This window comes from Chiloscyllium punctatum, chromosome 3, assembly GCF_047496795.1.
Source record: "Chiloscyllium punctatum isolate Juve2018m chromosome 3, sChiPun1.3, whole genome shotgun sequence".
Lineage (NCBI taxonomy): Eukaryota > Metazoa > Chordata > Chondrichthyes > Orectolobiformes > Hemiscylliidae > Chiloscyllium > Chiloscyllium punctatum.
The window spans coordinates 74,216,194-74,238,578 of record NC_092741.1 but is presented as its reverse complement, the minus strand read 5'-3'; the positions used below and the strand labels follow the sequence as shown (position 1 = coordinate 74,238,578).

The window sequence follows — 22,385 nt, the reverse complement described above, 5'->3', positions numbered from 1 at the left end:
ACGTCTCCCTAACATTACCACCCATGGAGGCCCCTGCCTTTTTTTTTTATAAACAGCCACCTTGCAAATGTCTCCTGCAGACATGCGGTCATCTTCCAAATGAATACCATCAATACAGTCGTCTACCGCCCAGAATGTCTCTCAGGTCCTGAGTGTTGTCAAATGGTTTTTGTTGACAATCAGCTTTAAGGCAAAACTTCCTTCAGTCAAGCACTAGGAAAACTTTACCACAAACTCTTATGCACTTACCATCTATTTTATCCAGCTTACATAGCCACTGTCTCGGGTTGAACAATTCTGTTTACAATTTCCCATTCGATTCTCTTCAGTAAGGTTGCCTCCCCTTCAACAGTCTTTAACATGGTGAACCACATCATCAACTTTCACGTTCTGCTTCACTATGCATTTTAAGAGGCATTGGTTATCCTTAGCTCCGAATATTGCCCCTAGAATATTAGCTGCACTGTTTTGTTTCTTACCATTCCACATTGTTACTTCTGGAGTCTCCCAAGATCCATCCAAATTCCACTACTTCATCAAAATCACATACTGGCCCTTGGTGAAATTATCTAATTGGTGCCCTGACAACCACATTTTTCAACTCACCCATTGCTGCTATAGGAATATAGGAACAGGAGTCACAAATTTAGGCCCTCAGGCTTGTTCTACAATTCAAAGAAATCATTACTGATTTGCAGTCTAATCCATACAGCTGCCTTTACCTCATATATTTTAATACCAAGGTATAATTAAAATCCATCAACCTCACATTTAAAATTTACAATTGGCCTAACATCAATTTTTTTTATATAGAGGAGAGTTGCATAATTTACAATCTTGTGTGAAGAAGATATTTCTAATTTCATTCCCAAAATGTCTGCCTTCCATCTTCTTTAAACTATGCCCTCGAATTCCTCCCTGTCAACCTTCCTCCCCTTAATATCTTTAAAATATATATTAAATCACCCCTTAACTCTGATTTCTAAGGAATATACTCCAGCTTACTTGACTACTCCAGTGCACTCCAGCCTAGCCTTGCGCATTTGACCCTCCATAAACTGGAGGTCATCCAAAACAGTGCTGCTTGTGCCTTAAATCTTGTTAATTTCACTAGAATGATACCTTGGAATGAGTGGTGTGTCTTATGAGGATAGGTGGAACATGTTGGACTTGGTTTTACTGGACTTTAGAAGGGGGGGGGGGGGTAACTTGACTGAACTTTATAAGATCCTGAATTGCCATGACAAATGAACTGCAAATGGATGTTTCTGCTTTTGGGCGAGTCCTTTCTGGGGCACTGTTGGAATATTAGGGGCAAACCTTTTAGAACAGGAGGTAAGGACATTTTTTTTTCCTGAGGGTTGCGCAATTTTGAACGCAGAAGATGGTGGATGTGGGGCATCATTGAATCTTTTTTAAAAACAGAGGCAGCTAGATTCTTGTTAGACAACAGAATGAAAGATTATCAGGGATGCGTGGGAATGTGGAATTTGAAATACAAATTGATTGTATGAACATAAAAAGAACAGGTGTAGTCCATTGAGCCCCTCCAGTCTGTCCACCATTCAATAAGATCATAGTTGATCTGACTGTAACCTCAAATCCAGATAAAATTAGTTATGATCTTATTGAATGGCAGAACAGGTTTGAGTGGTCAAATGGTTTACTTCTGCTCCAATGCAGTATATTGGTATCCAGTGTGGATAAGCTATTTCTTTCAACATTGGTAAGATTAAAGCCACTACTATAGGGCCAAAATGATATTCTGCCAGTAATTCCAGCCCCATTTTAACTCTAAGCTGAATTTATAATACAATCCAAACTTGTAGAACTTTGAATTCTCATCTTTTATCTATGCCACTTCTTTGCCCACTAATGATGACAGTATCTTCAGCCAGCTGGCCTGCACATCTTGAAATTCTCTCCTTAAACATCTGTGGCTCTTCCAGTGCCCAAACTTCCTTTAAGCACTCATTAAAAATCTATTTTTTTGACCTCTAAAGGTGATTGGATTCTTTATCTATGTTAAAAGTGACATGGAAATGCAAACTTAAGTCAAGTTTGTATTATTGATAGTTGCTAGTGAAAAAAATTCCATGAACTGCTTTTGCTTTCCACAATGATTCTAGAATAATGGAAGATTTAGACAATGTTTTGATTAAAAAAATGTAAAAGAAAGCTCCAAAAGGAGGAAGGAGACATATTAAAAGAACACTAGTTTTGTAGAACACAGAGACCTAAGGTTTCAGATACGTGATTCTTTGAAGCTTGAATCACAGATAGGGTGGTTAAGGCAGCCTTTAGCATGCTTGCCTTCATTATTTAGATTTTTGGGTACAGGAGTTGGGATGCCATGTTGAGGTTATACATAACACTGGTGAGGCCTTTTCTAGAGTAACGTGTCCGGTTCTGGTCACCCTGTTATAGGAAAGATATTATTAAGCTGGAAATGGTTCAGAAAAGATTTGCCATGACGTTGCTGGGATTGGAGGGCTTCAATTAGAAGGGGAGCTCGGAAGGTTGGGACCGTTTTCACTGGAGCGAAGGAGATTGAGTGGTGACCTTTTTTAAAGGTTTATAAAATCATGAGGGGTAAAGGTCACGTGAATGGCAGGTGTTCTTTCCCCCAAGGATGTGGGAATTTCAAGACTGGGGGCAAACTTTTAAGATGAGAGGAGAAAGATTTAGAAAAGACAGGAGGGGCTGTTTTTTTAACACAGGGTAGTTAGTGTGCGTGGAATGAACTTCTAGAGGAAGTGTTGGATACGAGTGCAGTTACATCATTTAAAAGACATTTAGAAAAGTACATGAATAAGAAATGTTTGGAAGTATATGGGCCAAGTGCAGGAAGGTAGGGCTAGTTTAGTTTGGGATTATGGTCGGCTTGGACTGGTTGGACTAAAGGATCTGTTTCCATGCTGTATGACTCTGTTGACTCCATTATCGAGTTCGGTTGGAAACAATTTCAATCTTGCAGTTATGACATTGCTTTGAGTTCAAGTAGTAAAATTCTAAAGCATAATATTTTAAATCAACCGTGAGCAATAGTAATGCATAATTAGGTTACACAATCAGAAATGATAGGTAGGATTTTAATTACTTACTGGATTTAGACAAGCTCCATACAGTTTCACAATATTGGGGTGAGTTACGCGTGACAACTGCCGAAGCTGTAACAGAAAACAGAAAGAAAATCATAAAAGAAAATAAAAAGTGAGTTATAAATCTATGCTGGGAATGTCCATTGGTTATGCAGTGTATGATCTAACCATTCATAAAATAGAGAAAGGAAATAGGCAAACAACATTGAATACAGGAGTTGAGATGTCATGTTACAGCTGCACAAGACATTGGTAAGGCCACAATTAGAATACAGTGTACAATCCTGGTCGCCCTGCATTGGAAGGATGTTACTAAACTGTGAAAATGGTGCAAACAAGATTTAAAAGGATGTTACCGAGACTGAAGGAGTTGAGTTAAAAGGAGAGGCTGGATAGGTTGGGACTTTTTTCTCCCCCCCTAGAGAGTAGGAGGCAGAGGGTGACCTTAAATGTTTTAAAATCATGAGATCAGGTGAACAGCCAAGGTTCTTTTCCCCCAGGGTAGGGGAGTCCAAAACTAGAGGGCATGGGTTTAACGTGAGGGGGAAGATTTAAAAGGGACCGGAGGGGCAACTTTTCCACAAAGTGGCTTGTATATGGAACAAGCTGCAAGAGAAAGTGGTAGCAGCGAGTACAATTACAGCATTTAACACACATTTGGACTACATGGATCGGAAAGGTTTAGAGGGATGTGGGCCAAATGCAGACAAATGGGACTAATTCAGTTTAGGAAAAACAGGTCAACATGGTTGAGTTGGGCATAACGGTTGGTTTCATAGTTTAATCAGAAGTCTACAAATGCGGTATTACACAGATAATGCAGCAACACCCTCGGAATAGGAATGAAGAGGATTACAATACAAATAAAATGAAGCTGATTTTATTTTTAAGTTTTAAGATCAAATTTATTAGATAAGACAATATTGGATTAAGTGTTATGCAAAGATCTAAGTCTTACTTTTCCTATTACCTGACAAGGACAAATAATCAAGATTACAGTAAATTTCATTTGCAATGTTACTTACATTTTGTGCATTTCACAACACTAAAATAAAATTGTTTACTAAAACAAATTAATTTGTAAAAAATTTGAAATATAATATCACACTAACTTCTGTGCAGGGTTATATAAAACTTAAACCCTGGTCATGTTAATAGACATTCTTGCAGAATTAACAACTACAGTGAAGTTAGAAGTGAACATCAAGCTAAAAGGATAATTTCTAAACTGCTAATTTGCTGTTTCCAATTTTTTTTTAGTTGTGTTAAAGAAAAGCAACCTTGACATACAATAGACAATAGACAATAGATGCAGGAGTAGGCCATTCAGCCCTTCGAGCCTGCACCGCCATTCAATATGATCATGGCTGATCATTCCCAATCAGTATCCTGTTCCAGCCTTATCTCCATAACCCTTGACTCCACTATCTTTAAGAGCTCTATCCAATTCTTTCTTAAATGAATCCAGAGACTGGGCCTCCACTGCCCTCTGGGGCAGAGCATTCCACACAGCCATCACTCTCTGGGTGAAGTAGTTTCTCCTCATCTCTGTCCTAAATGGTCTACCCCGTATTTTTAAGTTGCGTCCTCTGGTTCGGCACTCCCCCATCAGCGGAAATATGTTTCCTCCTGCCAGGCCCTTTAAAATCTTGCAATCCTCCCAGTGAGCAGAACTTCAGTCTGCCCAAGAAAAACACATCTATGTATCAGGGAACACTTATTTAATAACAGACAAACTCAGGAATAAGACTATATATGGTCTTGTCAGTTTTTGTTTATAATTATCTGCAGCTGGCTAATCTCTCCTGGATCTGTTCAATCCAGTAAGCTGCAGCGCAGTAACAAAGATTCTCTATCCAGTCCTAGATCTTATTAAATTTATTTAAACGTCAGGCAGATATGTTTGCACACAGGCTTCAAATCCAATGTGAACCAGTTTACGTATAATCTAATGATATTGAATCCCAGAAAAGGTAGAACTAAAAGCGAAAAACGTAACATATACAATTATAATTTTGTCAATAAACATTGATAGAATAGATTCATAATGAAGGGCCTTGGAATAACAATGTCTGCATTCTTGAGTTTATGTGGAATTCTCAGCAATGTTAGCAGCTGCTAGACTCATCCATTTTAAACACATTGGGATCACAGCTTCATACTGAACCCTGATACTATCATTTGTACTGTGTAACCACAACTCTCTGTTGGAAATACAGGATTGTTTAATTATCCATTTAAAAAAAGTACACAAACTTAACTCCATCAAGCATATAATTTTCTTTACTGGAAACACCTCTCTAGTTTAGCAATTAGTGACTGTAGCTCAGTACCTAATGGGCACTATGCCTTGCAAAGCATATAAAAATATTTTGAATTCAAAGATTTGCATCGGAACCCTTTCTCTGGGTACTAATTCCACACCCACCCAAAAATAAATCCCAAGATTTTGAACTGTACCAGACCTCACTTGCCAGGCAAACAGGATCTGAAGGCTCCTTGCTAAAATTGTTCCAAATACCAAGAAGAACTGGGAGAGGGGTTCATGGTATCTTTCTGCGACATATTTGGCCTTTATTTCATGATATGGCTAAACGTCCACTACAATTTTTTTTGAACGGGATGTACATGTTCGTAGCAAAGCCAAGATTTGTTGCCCATCCTCAATTGTCCTTGAGAAAATGTATGGGAATATAGTAGTTAGAAACATCACTCCTAACCAGGCAAACACTTACAATCATAAAGGAAGTAGATCAAACAATTTTTAAAAAAAAATATTTAGCTGTGCTTTATTGATACTTTGGGAAGAGCCAAAATCCCCATCTGCTAATTTTAAGCCAATTTATGCTCATGAACAAAAACAACCTGAACCAAATTTGCAGATTGTGATCTTCAATTTCAAAGATGAAAAGATGGCACACAATAACATTACCTCTACGATGAATGCTTTCCTCTCTGATTCACTTTCAATTTGCTTTATAGCTACATCTTTTCCACGCCATTTTGCTTTACACACAACTCCAAAAGCTCCTCTTCCAACAACCTGCAGAACATAGAAAGTAGTAGTAAGTGAACTAAATTTCCACAAATTACTTACTTTTCCTTCAAAGGCTAATTACAACTGTATTAGCCAGGAACTGAGAAATTAGATTGGTGGTACATCTCAAACAATCGCCACATGTGATACGTGGAAGCCTTTTAAAAAGATCAGTTGATTAAGATTTCAGCACTGGCATATTCCTGGAGGGATGAAAGTTAAGACTGGAAAGATTCAGGGAATGTTGAATGATAAGAGATAGAGAATTGTAATGTCAAACAGAGAAAGGAAGCAAATGCAAGGTTTAGGAAACTGAAGTGAAACAAGACCCTCGAGGAGTATTATTGAAGCAGTAACAACTCACTAAGAAACAAATTAGGAGGGCTGGAAGGGGCCGTGAAATGTGCTTGGTAAGAAGAATTAAGGAAAATCTCAGGATGTTGCCTGAATTGGAGTGTATTAGCAACAAAAATGGATTGTTTTCGCTGGAGTGCTGGAGGCTGAGGGGTGACCCGATGGAATTTTATAACATTTTGAGGGGCATGGATAGGGTGAATAATTAGCATCCTTTATACGTACATTAAGAGAATGAGGGTAACTAGGAAAAGGGTAGGTCCATTTGAGAACAAAGGAGAGAATTTGTGTGTGGAGCTAGAGGAAGTGGGTGAGGTCCTTAATGAGAAGAATATAGATAATGGTAACATTAGGGAGGGCACATTGATATGAAGAATGTAATGTTGAGGGCCTTGAAAAACATTAAGATAGATGAGTCCCTAGGATCAGATGGGATCTATCCCAAGATACTGAAAGAGGCAAGGGAAGAGATTGCTGAGGTCTTGATAGAGATCTTTGCATCCTCTTTAGCCACAGGAGAGATCCTTGAAGGCTGGAGAATAGCTAATGTTGATCATTTAAGGAGGGCAACAGGGATAATCCAGAAAACTATAGGCTTGTGAGCCTTACACCAGTGATAGAGAAATTATTAGGAAAGATTCTTAAGGACGGGATTTACTCATTTGGAGAAGAATAGACAATAGAGATAGTCAGCATGGCTTTATGCAGGGGATATCTTATCTCACAAATGTAATTGAGATTTTGATGAAGTAACAATGATGCTTGATGTGGGTAGGGCATTGGATGTTGTCTACATTGATTTTAGTAAAATATTTGACAAGGACCCCTTGGTTGGCTGGTAGAAAATTAAGTCACATGGCATCCATAGGGAGTGGACAAGTTGGATATAAATCAGCTTGTCTGCTTGGTAATAGAAGACAGTGCAGGTGTGTAAAGATATTTTTCTATGTAGAGGTCTGTGACCAATGATGTCCCACAAGGATTAGTGCTGGGACTTCAGATGCTTGCAATATATATATATTATTTGGATAAAGTTTGTATGTGGTTTGATTAGTAGGTTTGCAGATGACATGAAAAATTGGTAGAGCTGCAGATAGTGAGGAAGATTACCAAAGGATGCAGCAGGATATTGACCAGTTTGGAAGTTGGGTGGAGAAAAGGCAGATGGAGTTTAATCTGGACAAGTGTGAGGTGATGTATTTTGGGAGGTAAAATGTAAGAATAAAGCATACAGTGAATAGTAGGACTCATAGGAATATTGATATAAAGAGGGTTCTTGGGTTGCAAGTCCATGAAAGTAGCAATACAAATGGACAAGAAGGCATACAGCATGTTTGCCTTCGTCAGTCAGGGCAGTGAATATAAAAGTTGGCAAGTCGTATTGCAGCTGTATAATAGTTTAGTTAGGCCACATTTGGAGTACTTGCTTCTGGTCACCATGCTATAGTAAGGATGTGGAGGCTTTGGAGAGGGTCCAAAAGAGGTTTATCAGGATGTTGCCTGGATTGGAAAGTATTAGCTATAAACTTGGATTGTTTTCACTAGAGTGTTGAAGGTTGAGGGGCGATCTGTTAGAAACATATAAAATTTCAAGAGGCATGGATAGCATGAATAGTTGGTGTCCTTTTTTCCAGCATGGAAATGTCAAATACTAGGGGCCATACACAGTCCTAAGGTGTGAGGGAAAAAGTTTAAAAGGAGATAGGTGAAGACATTTTTAAAAAAAAACATACACAGGGTATTAAGTGCCTGGAACGTACTTGCCAGGGGAGGTAGTAGAAACAGATGTTAGCAATGTTTAAAAGGCACTTGAACAGGCAGGGAAGAGGGGGATATGGACAATGTGCAGATAGATGAGGTGAGTTTAGAATTGCATCGTGGTCCGCACAGACATGGTAGGCCAAAGGGCTGTGTTGGATCATTCTATGCTCTATTCTCAGTTCAACCCATTTGTTTCTAATTTAATAAAAAAAAATACAATATTTTATATTAGAATACAGAGAATATCCTGGAATAATTTCATATCACCGTCACTAAGATTTGCATCTTAAAAAGCAAATTGTAGTGTAACAGGTGTCTCACAATTTAAACGTGCTTTCAGTGAAGTAGAGTTTGGAAATATTAAAGCATGGATTAAATCATTTGAAATCATGGTAGTTGTGATAATGGCTTGGTTGGTTACGTTTCTATAACTGGTTCCTCATGCACAAGAGCAAATGGATTAGGATTAGCAAAAATACAGACCAAAAAACAAAGGTGTTTTCACTTTTGTTGTGTACATTAAATATGATTGTAAATCCTATATCTGAAAAGCTCAGGACCATCATGTTTTCAGATAAAGGATATCTCCAGTTTTTAGATCCACTTTAGTCTATTCGGGTCTGCTTGGGTCCATTCAGGCCCTTTGGGGGAAAAAAAAACTTTGCTTCACCTGAACAAACCAAAAGTGAAGATTTTTTTCTCCCAAAAGGCCTGAACAGAGGAGTTGAAATGCTGAGTTTGGGCCTGTGGCCTTAAAAAAATAGCTTTACTTTTTAGGTCATTTGGGCCAAAAGCTATTTGTTTGCAACAAAGAGTCCAAACTCAGCATGCCTACAGACCAGCTTCTGAAAAGACCTTCGGTTTTCAGGTCACAGTTCACAGCTCGGATGTATGGATAATGGATACTCGATCTGTACTTAATTCAGTTTCAGGGGATTGCCGTCAGAGCTTTGTTTGCATGTGCCATTTTACAGTGGCTCAGAAATTTGCGTCACTCGTGTTGGACCGTGCTCATATACCACCATAGCGCTAATAACTCAATGCTTAAATTTCAGTTGCAAGTGTGCCATTCCACATATACAAGAGTTCAAAACAAGTTTAATGAACACAGAAGCCAACGGTGACGAGAAAAAGAGAGTGAAACAATTTATTCTTTGAAATAATTGGCTGCTCTCGGAAGTTTTGAAAACAGCTCTGGCACTTATTAACGAAATGCCTTAGTAAAGATTTATCAAAGCAGGAAATGACAAAGATAGGAATCTCAAATAAGGAACTGGTTCAGCTCTAATTTAGAATTCTATTGCACAACATTGATTAATGATAATCTCAAATAAGGAAATTCATACTGTACCTATTACATTCAAAGGTTTTATGTTCTTATGAAAGCACTAAATACTGAAAAATGAAAGTTAATGTTAACACCTGAGGACAGAGGAAAAAGTGATAATAGGAAAACGACTTCATTTCTCTAATCTTCTTCTGAAGTTTGTCAATGCAAAATGATCTTGCAAACGTAAACTGTATTTTGTTTTCTTTTCTTCAATATTTAAGCTCCATCTTGGAGAAATCTGCACACAAAACATTTTATTACAGTGAAGTGCCATAGTTTAACTGCCATCTCCTCAATTCCTTTTCCAATTAAGTGTGAATACAGTTCTTAGCCAAGTCAGGAAATCATTATTTCTTCTTCAAATATTTAACATAGAATCCAATCTCACATAATGTTTTGAAGAATAATTGAGGATTAGGACATGAATTCTGAGTCTACGGTCATGGTTTTATTGGACAATTTGATCCTGGCACTCCCATATACTTGGATATCCTAAAGTAAACACCCCAAAGCAAAGCAACAGAGATGTAGAATCAATGATGCCTTTGAAATATCCTCTAAATCCAGTGGCAAGCAACCAGGTCCAACAGCAGCACCTCTCCCAAACCCAAAATGTGCCCAGGATCAAGGCACTCAAAAGCAGCTCAACTAGGCAGGACACATTGTTCATGTGTCTGACCCCATCCTCCTGAAGCAATTGCTCTACTTGGGACTCAGTCAGTACCAAAGAGTTTCAAAACATTTTAGGGATGCCCTTAAAGCATCTCAGAACATTATCACTAATTCAGAAGAGTTCCTAGGGTTTTGTAGAATAGAATAGATAAAGTTCATTCAAGAAGGACTCAAACACAAAGGAGTGTGTGTACAGAGGCAAAGTCAAGGCATCAGATTCAGCACACAATCCTCAAAACAACCTGGTCTTCCAAACCTTCAAAACACACTATTTGCTCCATTTGTACCACTTAACCATTCTAATCTCAGCTTCCAGCACTTAGGTCAAAGACTTGTATATTTTGGCATTGAGAGTGCACATATAAATAATTATTAAATGCTATAAAGGTTGCTACCTCCACCACCCTTACAAGCAGTGACTTCCAGGTTCCCACCACCTGGGTGAAGAAGTTTTCTTCACATTACTTCTAAACCTTCTGCCCCTTCTCTTAAATTAATGCCGCCTGGTCATTGATCCCTCCATCAAGGGGAAAAGTTTTTTCCCTGTCTTTGCTATCCATGCTCCTCAATTTTATACATCTCCTCTGCTTTAAATGGAAACAATTTCAGATTGTCCAATCTTTCTTCACAACTCTCCAGCCCAGCTAACAACCTGGTAAATCTTCACTGCATCCTCTCCCTGCTATCACGTGTCCTATAATGTAGATTCCAGAACTGCACACAATACTCTAGCTGCGTGCTAGCCAGCATTTATTACAGATTCAGCATAACCTCTCAACACTTAAAACTCTGCACCTCAACTAATAAAGCAATAAGTCTTCTTAACCAATTTATTCATCTGTTCCGATAGCTTAAGGGACTAGTGTATACGCACACGAAGGTCTGACTGATCCCTGGCACTTCACAGGAACCTACCATTCATCATATACAGTGGAACCTCGATTATCTGAAGGACACGGGCAGGGAGTATTTCACTTAGTTAATCAAATGCTGGATAATTGAGGTTCCTCTGTATTCCACTGATTTGTTTGTCCTTCGGAAGTGCATTATCTCATATTCATCTGGATTGAACTCCATTTGCCACAGACTACCCTATGTCTGTTCTACTCAAAGGCTATCCTCCTCACTATTTACTCCCACAGCAATTTTTGTATCGTGTGCAAATCATGTAGTTCTCCTGGTTTCCACTAGCAGTGATGTCATCAAGCTGGGAAAAGACCTTGTCAAATTTTAACACATTCCCACAAACAAATCAAGGACTGGAATGCACACTAACATTTATTTTTAATTTAAACTCTACAAAGAGCAAAATAATGATTGGTACCATATATATTAGAAGAACCAGATCCTGAAATATAAACAAACTATGTTTTAAAAATGTGTAGAGTTAATCAACAGGGAGAAATTTGACATTTAGCAAGTATATAAAGAATTCTTTTTGAAAGAGAGAGATTTCTCAATAGTAATTATTAACATTATTAAACCTGATTACAGCTCAATATTTTTGTCAAGGGTCTTCCACAGCACAGCGAACAGTATAAAAGATCAAGTTCTCATCAGATCAGTAATTTTTAAATTGATCGCTGTCTGCAGGGGCTTGAACACAATTACTAATGGCAACACCTCTGGTGTAGCTCTTGCTACAGGTGGGCAGTCTGAGGGGTTGCTTTCAAAGGTATAAAAGCAATGCAGGAAATGTTGTCAGTTTGCTGTCATTACTGTAATAAAAATCTGGCTAAAGTTTGATTGCACTGAACTGATACAGTAAAATAATTAGACCGTAGTAATTTTATGAGTGCTGGTAGCTAAAATGTTGGATAAAATTTTATGCAGGTCTGAATGACATAGACAATAAAGGAGATGTGTGGAAGAATCGGGCAACAAATGCGGTGAGGCACATCTCAATATTTGTACAACTTGCCCAATCTTATGCTTTTCACATGCAGTTTGCTCAGATTGTCACTCGACAACTGTGAGATATTGTATTCTAGGTCTCTTCAGTAACCCATTCACAAGCGCTTTATGTCTATTCATTCATAATTCCTTTACTAACCCACTCATAAGCGAACACTGCGTTCCAGTTTCATTCATAACTCCTTACTATAACACTGTTTCATTCATTCATAAAACCGCAGTTCTGTAGTATATTTTACAACCACAACACAGACCAAAAATAACCCTTCCTAATCGAAGCAACCCTTTCAAACCCATTACTGCATTTTCACAGCTTATCAGCCCTTGCTACAAGCAATGTTTACCTCTGAACAAGTGTAGCATACAGAACAATACCATCCCCACCATCATGTCTCCACAAAGCATTATGTCCTGGACCAGTATAGATTACAGAACCACCAAACAGTTTCCCCAATTAATATGTACTTGTTAAATACCTTTTAACTGAGCCATTATCCCATAAGAAACTAATTGTCAAAACTGTGCTTTAGGGAAATTGCATGAATGAATGAAATTCACTCTGGCAAATAGTAAACACATCTCACAACCCAGCTGCAGCAATCAGTTTAAAAGCCTTTATTAAGTACTAGTACAATTTCTAATTTATTTAGAGCATATAGGCAGAGTATTTTTACTAACTTAAAAGACAAGATGACAAGAAGCAGAGCGGGCAGCCACTCTTAACCCCATCAGAAGTAGCAGCCAGCAGTGAGCACATCTCCCGTCTCCCAGGACACAAGCCTCTCAAACCTTGCGTACTATCGATAAAAAAATGTAACACCATAGTAATGGAATTTTAACATAAGTAAGAACCATACATAAAGGGGCTCTTGTATTTCGGGATTCTATTGCCCCGTCGAACCCGTGCCCTGGCAGTTGCTGAATAAAATAGGCTATTTTCGCCACTGGCCGATTTCGGTTGTTATTTGAACATGATCTCACACACCAGAGACTGGGATTATTTCTTGTTGAATACCATGTTGGCAGCACAGCATGCTTTATTAATAAGCAGCCGCCAACTTTATCCAGCTTGCGAAACAAGCTTATGTCACGAGAGCTTGACAAGGAAACCACATACAGCAACTGGTGGATTCAGCTTGCCAGTTGCTCCAAATGGCCTGAATGTTAGAAACTGGCTACCAACATCACACTGCATATTTCATGGGCATCAACCAAAAACACACTGGACATTGGCAACTGTTATATGCTAGTCTGAAAACCCTCATGGTACAGTTAGAGAACATTTCCACCTTAGCAACTATCATTGTAATGCTGCAACATTACACAGTGCACACATCTCTGGCATCTTTGCTCTCTTTTAGAGCTCGCTCACTCTGAGCTTACCTGGATGCTTACAGTATTCCTGCCTGGTGTTACTTTGTCTCATCTTTTTGCCCACGTAGACAGAAATGTGAGCTTCAGATAAGTGATATTTTGCCTGGCCTTTTGGCATAGATAAAAAGCCAGAAAGCTTGTCATAGTTTGTCAGCAGGCCACAGTTGAGTTAAACGGAAATAGTCGCTCTTTGGGATTGCCAGCACAATGGGTCAAGTGCAGCTTCTAACACCAGTCCAGGCCCTGCTCGCAGATCACCACCCAGCTTGACTCTTTCTACCCTTTTGGGGGCAGAGGGGGTGGTTTTCCTCCTAGAATAAGAGGCGACAGGTTTTATAGGAGATGAAAGTGGGTAACAAAGCTAGTACTTTTTGTGCTGTTATTGTTGTCATGAGTTGGATAGATTAGATTTGGGGGGGGGAGGGGGGGGTGCGGAGGGGGGATGATGAAGGCAACAATGAGTGTGGGTAGATCTGAGCCCTAGTGGAAGGTGGGTTCAGAAGCAGAAAAAGTGTGAGAGAAGAGATATGGGAAAGGAGATGGTGGCACTTACCTGGCAGAGTGAAGGAGGATAGTGCCTTTCTTCCAATAGTGCTGAGCATTCCTCCAGATAGTTAAAGCTACTATTAACCTGGGTGACAAACTTGCACCAGGCTGGCATGGTTTGATGTTGTGGCATCCACTGCTGGTCCTATGGAAGCAGTCCCACAGTGGTACCATCATGTATGGCAGCACACTGCCTCGGTGCCAGGGACTCAGATTAGATTCCACTTTTGGGCGACTGTCTGTAGTTTGCATGCTCTCCACGTCTACATGGGTTTCCTCCGGGTGTTCCAATTTCCTCTCTCATTCAAATATGCACAAGTTAGGTGGGCCAGGTGGAAAATGCAGGGTCCCAGGGATAGGATAGGTTGTAGCTGGGTGGGATGCTCTTCAGAGGGTCGAGCATACTTGAAGGGCCAAATGACCTACTTCCACACTGTTGGGATTCTATAATTCTATGAAAACAGGACCCTTCCTACAAAGCAGGATGCTGATTTTCCTCGCTGTTGTGTTCTGGTCAAACAATGTAGGGAATCTCTAGATCTCCAGTGCTTGCTCAAAGCACCATTGACTTTCAAAGATGGTACTGATACGAGGGAGATATCTACTAATTAGAGAGCTGTTCTAGGAATGGCATGTGATTAGATGGACAGAAATTGGATGAGAGTGGTGCCAGATTGATGTGGTAGGTATTAAGGAGCAGAGTTTGGCCAGAAAATGCGAGAGAACTCACAAGACCCCATGCAACAAACCCTCCAAAACTCGATGCAGCTTGCACTTAAAAAAAAGCGTAACATTCATCTCTCTAGGTCCAAGCTGCAAATCAATTGTAGCATATTCAGTGTCAGATTAGTCCTGGTTGTAGTGCTCGATTCTAAATGACAAAATGTTTTGAATCAAGCCCAGTAGACCACAGTCTAATCTCACGGACGAGAATACTACTGTGGAGATGTTGGTGTGAAGCAATGTGATCTTTTCATGAAGAAAGATATATTATTTGCCAAATGAAATCTGAAGCTCTTTATAGTTTGTATATTTAGTCCACATAACACACTAGTTTCGGATTCTTGCTGAAACGGATATCTTGAAGTTTATTTATGATGCTAGCTACTTACATAGTTACAGCCTTCTGTCTCACTCACATGGTCACCAGTCCCTGAAGTCTGTTCAAGGATCTTAAGTTGAAAATGAGCAGCAAGACCCCAAATTCACCATAACTGCCACCATTCTCCACCATAATTGCCAATGCCATGAGCATGCAAATACAGAAACAAGATGATAAAATAGATTACTGTGTGGATGGAAGGGTGGGGAGGACAGCATCTATATAAACTGAGTTGTATGCAAAACAAGCTGGGACTTAAGTTCCTTGCAAAGCACTTTGCGAGTGTAGTTAGCAAAGTACTTCTGAAAAGAATTCAATCTCAGTTTGTTGGGAGGGCTTTAAAGTAAGACAGTAGGAGTGTGAAAACAAGAGAGAGATACTGGAAATGAACACCAGGCTGCACAAAACACCTGCAAAGAGAGACCGCATTAGCATAGAGTTTAGAAAGTCAAGAGGTGAAGTCAGAATAAGACAAAGTAATCAAGTCAAAATCAGGGCTCAATTACATGTGTGAATACATGAAATATAGAAATAAACATCTGGGATTAACAGATATGGTTTGTCATGTGAAAATATGATGCTGTGATGATAACAGAGACCTGGCTTGAGGAAAGGCAATACCTGGCATTAAATATTCCTGGTTACAAGTTGCTTAGAAAAGATAGGAAAGGAGGGATGGTGGTATTGGTTAAGCAAAGCATTACAAATAATGGAGAAAAAGGATGCCACAGGAATTGAGATCAGAATCAATTTGGTTAAAGTGTAGTAACAACAAAAAGATTCAACTATATTTGTTAGTGTAGTCTATGGATCACTAACTAGTGGGAAGACTGCACTGGGACAAATCTGCTGGAAAATTAAAGCAACACACATACATGATAGAATGGTTATAACCAAGGACTCAATTAATCCAAATGTCGACTTGGCAAGGGTATTGTGCAAAGGACAGATGGAGTAAAAGTTTAAAGACAGTGTTCAGAAACACTTTCTACAGAAGTCTGCACCCAGTCCAACAACAGACTTTGCACGTTGGATACGGTTATTGCAGATGACGTGGGGACAATAGACAATAGACAGACAATAGACAATAGATGCAGGAGTAGGCCATTCAGCCCTTCGAGCCTGCACCGCCATTCAATATGATCATGGCTGATCATTCCCAATCAGTATCCTGTTCCAGCCTTATCTCCATAACCCTTGACTCCACTATCTTTAAGAGCTCTATCCAATTCTTTCTTAAATGAATCCAGAGACTGGGCCTCCACTGCCCTCTGAGGCAGAGCATTCCACACAGCCACCACTCTCTGGGTGAAGTAGTTTCTCCTCATCTCTGTCCTAAATGGTCTACCCCATATTTTTAAGTTGTGTCCTCTGGTTCGGCACTCCCCCATCAGCGGAAATATGTTTCCTCCTGCCAGAGTGTCCAATCCTTTCATAATCCTATACGTTTCAATCAGATCCCCTCTTAGTCTTCTAAAGGGTATACAAGCCCAGTCGCTTCAGTCTTTCCGTGTAAGGCAATCCTGCCATTCCAGGAATTGACCTCGTGAACCTACGCTGCACTCCCTCAATAGCCAGAATGTCTTTCCTCAAATTTGGAGACCAGAACTGTACACAGTACTCCAGGTGTGGTCTCACCAGGGCACTGTACAGCTGCAGAAGCACCTCTTTGCTTCTATACTCAATCCCTCTTGTTATGAAGGCCAGCATACTATTAGCCTTCTTCACGACCTGCTGTACCTGCATGCTTGCCTTCATTGACTGGTGGACAAGAACACCCAGATCTCACTGAACAGCCCCTTTACCTAATTTGATACCATTGAGGTAGTAATCTGCCTTCCTGTTCTTGCCACCAAAGTGGATAATCATACATTTATCCACATTAAACTGCATCTGCCATGCATCTGCCCACTCACCCAACTTGTCCAGGTCACCCTGTAATCTCCTAACATCCTCATCACATTTCACCCTACCACCCAGCTTTGTATCATCAGCAAATTTGCTAATGTTATTGCTGATACCATCTTCTATATCATTAATATATATTGTAAAAAGCTGCGGTCCCAGCACGGATCCCTGCGGTACCCCACTGGTCACTGCCTGCCATTCTGAAATGGAGCCGTTAATCACTACCCTTTGTTTCCTATTAGCCAACCAATTCTCTATCCAATCTCGTACTTTGCCCCCAATACCGTGCGCCCTAATTTTACTCACTAACCTCTTGTGTGGGACTTTATCAAAAGCTTTCTGAAAGTCCATGTACACTACATCCACTGGATCTCCCTCGTCCATCTCCAGAGTTACATCCTCAAAAAATTCAAGAAGATTAGTCAAGCATGATTTCCCCTTCATAAATCCATGCTGACTCTGTCCTATCCTGTTACTATTATCCAGATGTGCCGTAATTTCATCCTTTATAATAGACTCCAGCATCTTTCCCACCACTGAGGTCAGACTAACTGGTCTACAATTTCCTGCTTTCTCCCGCCCACCCTTCTTAAAAAGTGGCACAACATTAGCCGCCCTCCAATCCTCAGGAACCGACCCCGATTCTATTGAACTCTAGAAAATAATCACCAGCGCATCCACGATTTCCCGAGCCACCTCCTTCAGTACCCTGGGATGCAGGCCATCAGGTCCCGGAGACTTATCAACCTTCAGACCTAACAGTCTCTCCAACACCAAATCCTGGCAAATATAAATTCCCGTAAGTTCAGGTCCTTCAGCCACTGTTACCTCAGGGAGATTGCTTGTGTCTTCCCCAGTGAACACAGATCTGAAGTACCCATTTAATTCCTCTGCCATTTCTTTGTTCCCAGTAATATATTCCCCTGTTTCTGTCTTCAAGGGCCCAATTTTTGTCCTAACCATTTTTTTGCCTTGGACATACCTAAAAAAGCTTTTACTATCCTCCTTTATATTCTTGGCCAGTTTACCTTCGTACCTCATTTTTTCTCTGCGTATTTCCTTCTTATTAATCCTCTGTTGTTCTTTAAAAGCTTCCCAGTCCTCCGTTTTCCCACTTATCTTCGCTAAGTTATACTTTTTCTCTTTTAACTTTATATGTTTCTTTACTTCCCTCGTCAGCCACGCCCGCCCATGTCTCCTCCTGGGATCTTTCTTCCTTTTAGGAATGAACTGATCCTGCAACTTCTGCATTATACACAGAAATATCCGCCATTGTTCCTCCACGGTCTTCCCTGTTAAGGTATTGCACCATTGAACTTTGGCCAGTTGTTCCCTCATAGCTCCCATATTTCCCTTTATTCAACTGAAATATTGTCACTTCCGATTGTACCCACTCCCTCTCAAATTGCAGATTGAAGCTTATTGTATTATGGTCACTACTTCCCAATGGCTCCTTCACTTCGAGGTCACTGACCAATTCAGGTTCGTTACACAATACCAGATCCAGAATCGCCTTATCCCTGGTCGGCTCCAGCACCAGCTGCTCTAAAAATCCATCTCTGAGGCACTCCACAAAGTCTCTTTCTTGAGGCCCGATACCATCCTGATTCTCCCAGTCTACCTGCATGTTAAAATCCCCCATAACAACTGTAGTAACATCTTTGCGACAAGCCAATTTCAGCTCCTGATTCAACTTACATCCGACATCCAGACTACTGTTTGGGGGCCTGTAGATGACTCCCATGAGGGTCTTTTTACCCTTAGTGTTTCGAAGCTCTATCCACACTGACTCTACATCCCCTGACTCTAGGTCCCCCTGCGCAATATCCTCCCTTACCAACAAGGCCACCCCACCCCCTCTGCCCGTCAGTCTGTCCTTACGATAGCACGTGTAGCCTTGAATATTCATTTCCCAGGCCCTGTCCCCATGAAGCCACGTCTCAGTTATCCCCACAATATCGTATCTGCCAATTTCCAAAAGAGCCTCAAGCTCATCCACCTTGTGTCTAATGCTTCGTGCATTCATATATAGAATTTTTAATTTGTTACTGCTCTCACCCATCCCCTCAACCCTTACTTCACTCAACTTTACAGCAGGATGCCTTTTCCAGTTTTCTGCCTCCTTGATACAGTTGTCTTTCTTGACTTCTCTTGTTCTAACTACCCCTTCAATTTCCTTTTTAAACATCTAGCTTGTCCCCTCCCCCCCGCTACTTAGTTTAAATGTAGCGGTGTTGCAGCAGAAAACCTGCCTGCTAGAATGCTGATCCCTGATCTATTAAGGTGCAAGCCGTCTCTCTTGTAGAATTTATGGTTACCATAAAATATACCCCAGTGATCCAAGAACTTGAAACCTTGCTTCCTGCACCAGTTCCCCAACCACACGTTCAAGTCCATTATCTCCCGGTTTCTGGCCACACTAGCCCGAGGAACTGGAAGCAAACTGGAGATAACCACCTTGGACGTCCTGCTTTTTAGCCTTCTTCCTAGTTCTCCAAAGTACATCGAGTGCCAGTGGGGATATAACAAAGAAAAGAGACAGTGATTATTATGTTGTGCTGTCCAGAATGATAATATAAAAAGGGCAATAAGCAAATCAGAATAAGAACTGCAGAAAACCGACATTAATGAGCCAAGAACAGAGCTCAACTGGATAGACTGGACAAAAGGCAGGCAGAAAACAATAAATGAAAAATGGGCTACCTTGACTAATTGATTGTTGTCACATGTACAGAGATACAGTGAAGCATGTTGTTTTGTGCACTGTACAGACAGATCATACCATACAATGTGCATCAGGGTAGCAGGACAGGAGTGCAGGATATAGTGTTACTGCCAGAGAGAAAGAGATCAGCATTAACATTTGAGAAGTCTGTTCAAAAGTCTGATAACAGTTGTGAAGGAGCTATTCTTTAATTTATTTGTATGTGTACTCAACTTTTATACTTATGGAACAGAGTGTAATCAGGGTGGGAGGAGCTTTGATTATGTTGGTTACTTTTCTGAGGCAGTGGGAAGTATAGATAGAATCTATGGTTGGAAGGTTGGCTTGCATGATGGACTGGGTTGTGTTGCAACTCTCTGTATTTTCTTGCGGTCTTGGAAAAGCAACTGCCATACCACACTGCAATGCATCCAGAGAGGATGTTTTCCATGGTGCATCCATAAAAATTGCTAAGAACCCTTGTGTACAGGCTGAATTTCCATAACCGTCTGAGGGAGAGGAGACGTTGTTGTGCTTTCTTCTGTTGTGTCAACGTGGGTGGACCAGGACAGCTTGCTGGTGATTATCACTCCCAGGAACTTGAGACTCTCGAGCATCTCCACCTCAGCACCATTAATGTCCTCCACTCCACTTCCTGATGTCAAAAATCAATGTTTTTCTGGCATTGATGGAGAGATTATTGTCTTTACACCATGCCATTAAGCACTCAATCTCTTTCCTGTATTGTCTCATCAATGTTTGAGATCCAACAATGGCGGTGTCATCAGCAAACTTGCAAATGGAGCTGGGGTGGAATTTGGCCACACAGCCCAGAGTATAATAGGGGACTAAGTACGTAACCTTTCAGGGCATTGGTGTTGAGCAGTACAATGGAGGTGGCTTTGTCGACTCCTTTTTTTTTTCAAAATGTAGAATCCCTACAGTGTGGAAACTGGCCATTTGGCCCAACAATTCCACACCAACTCTCCAAAGAGCATCTCACCCAGACTCCCCCCTCCCATCCAACTCTATCCCTGTAACTCTGCATTTCCCATGGTTAATCCACCTAATCTATACAACCTCAGACACCATGGAGCAATTTACCATGGCCAATCCACCTGACCCACACATCGTTGGACTGTGGGAGGAAACCAGAGCACCTGGAGGAAACCCATGCAGACATGGGAAGAGTGTGCAAACTCCACACAGAGTCGCCTGAGGCTGGAATTGAACCTGGGTCCCTGGTGCTGTAAGACTTCAGTGCTAAACACTAAGCTGCCATTCCGCCCCAATTCTTACTGATTGCATTCTATGGGTCCAGTTACAGAATGGGCAGCTGAGATTTAGGTCTTGCAGTTTAGAGATGTTTAATTCTACTTTCAACACCATAATTCAAAATACAGTTACTAAGTAGGAACCTGACATAGTTATCCCCAGATGTTCCAGGGATGAGTGTAGGGCCAGGGAAATGGCAACTGCTATTGACCTGTTGTGCTTGTAGGCAAATTGCAAGTCAATGTGGTAGGCTGGAGCTGATATGAGCCTCTCGAAGCACTTTATAATTGTGGAAGCCAGAGCCACCGGGCAGTCGTCATTGTTCTTCTTTGGCACCAGGATGATGGTAGTCTTCTTGAAGCAGGTGGGGACTTCAGATTGTAGTAAGAAAAGGTTAAATATGTCAGCAAATCCGCACAGGATCTGAGTGTACAGCTGGGGACTCTATCCCTACCAGTCACTTGCTGTGGGTTCAACTTCAAAAAAGAAATGGCTCAGCACACTCAAGATACATCCCCCTCAAAAAGGAAAGATACAGCAAACAAATCCAAAGCTCTCTGGATGAAAAAGGTTGAAACTCTGTTACTGGAATAGTTTAAAAAAACCAAAGTAAGTGTTGGATACTTAAAGTTGGGAATGGATGAAATGATTCCAATGATATTGAAAGAGGTGGGACTGAAAATTGCAAGTTCATTGGTCATACTTTCTTAGGTTATTCTAGATTCAGCAGAGGTGCCAGAGAACTGTAAACATTGCACCCTTTTCCAAATGAAGATGCAAGAATAAACCCAACAATTTCAATCCAGTCAGGTTAAATTCAGTGATGGATAAACTGAATGGATACAGTGGATCCATGGATAAACGTGAATTAGTTAGAAAGAGTCAGCATGGATGTTTAAAGGGGAAGAAAAAGTCTTTGCAGTTTCGGCTGGTCAACTTTAAGAGCTTCTGGGTCCCAGTCACGCACATGAAATGTGAAAAATGTGAAATTGCCCATTTGGACAATAATGGGAGAAAAAAATCAGCTGTAGAGGATATGGATGTCCTACTGCATCAAACTGCAAAAATATCAGGAATGATTTTTACAATGCTATCATTATTGATGGGGAATTTAATTCAAAAGTACGATCTTTATGCTTCTCTCATCCACACTTGCAAGAAAACATCTGTAATACTGTGCCTCTTATTTAAAGAAGGATGTAAATGTTTTGGAAGCAATTCTGAGGATGATCACGAAACTAATATGCTGGATGGATTGTCTCATGGGGAAAAGTTATACAGATATGTTTTAACTTCAACTTACAAGA

The 22,385-nt window shown here is 40.5% G+C and overlaps 1 protein-coding gene across 3 annotated transcripts in view; it reads right to left on the bottom strand.

The window, feature by feature from the left end:
- The window catches only part of map3k7 (mitogen-activated protein kinase kinase kinase 7), a 133,941-nt gene that overhangs the window by 80,051 nt on the left and 31,505 nt on the right, over positions 1-22,385 (bottom strand). For all 3 annotated transcript variants that reach the window (XM_072555112.1, XM_072555100.1, XM_072555102.1), the window contains exons 2-3: positions 6,034-6,144; positions 3,105-3,170 (exon numbers count right to left, since the gene is read on the bottom strand). In XM_072555112.1, the coding sequence (XP_072411213.1) occupies positions 3,105-3,170; positions 6,034-6,144 (177 nt within the window). The remainder of the gene's footprint in view (positions 1-3,104; positions 3,171-6,033; positions 6,145-22,385) is intronic.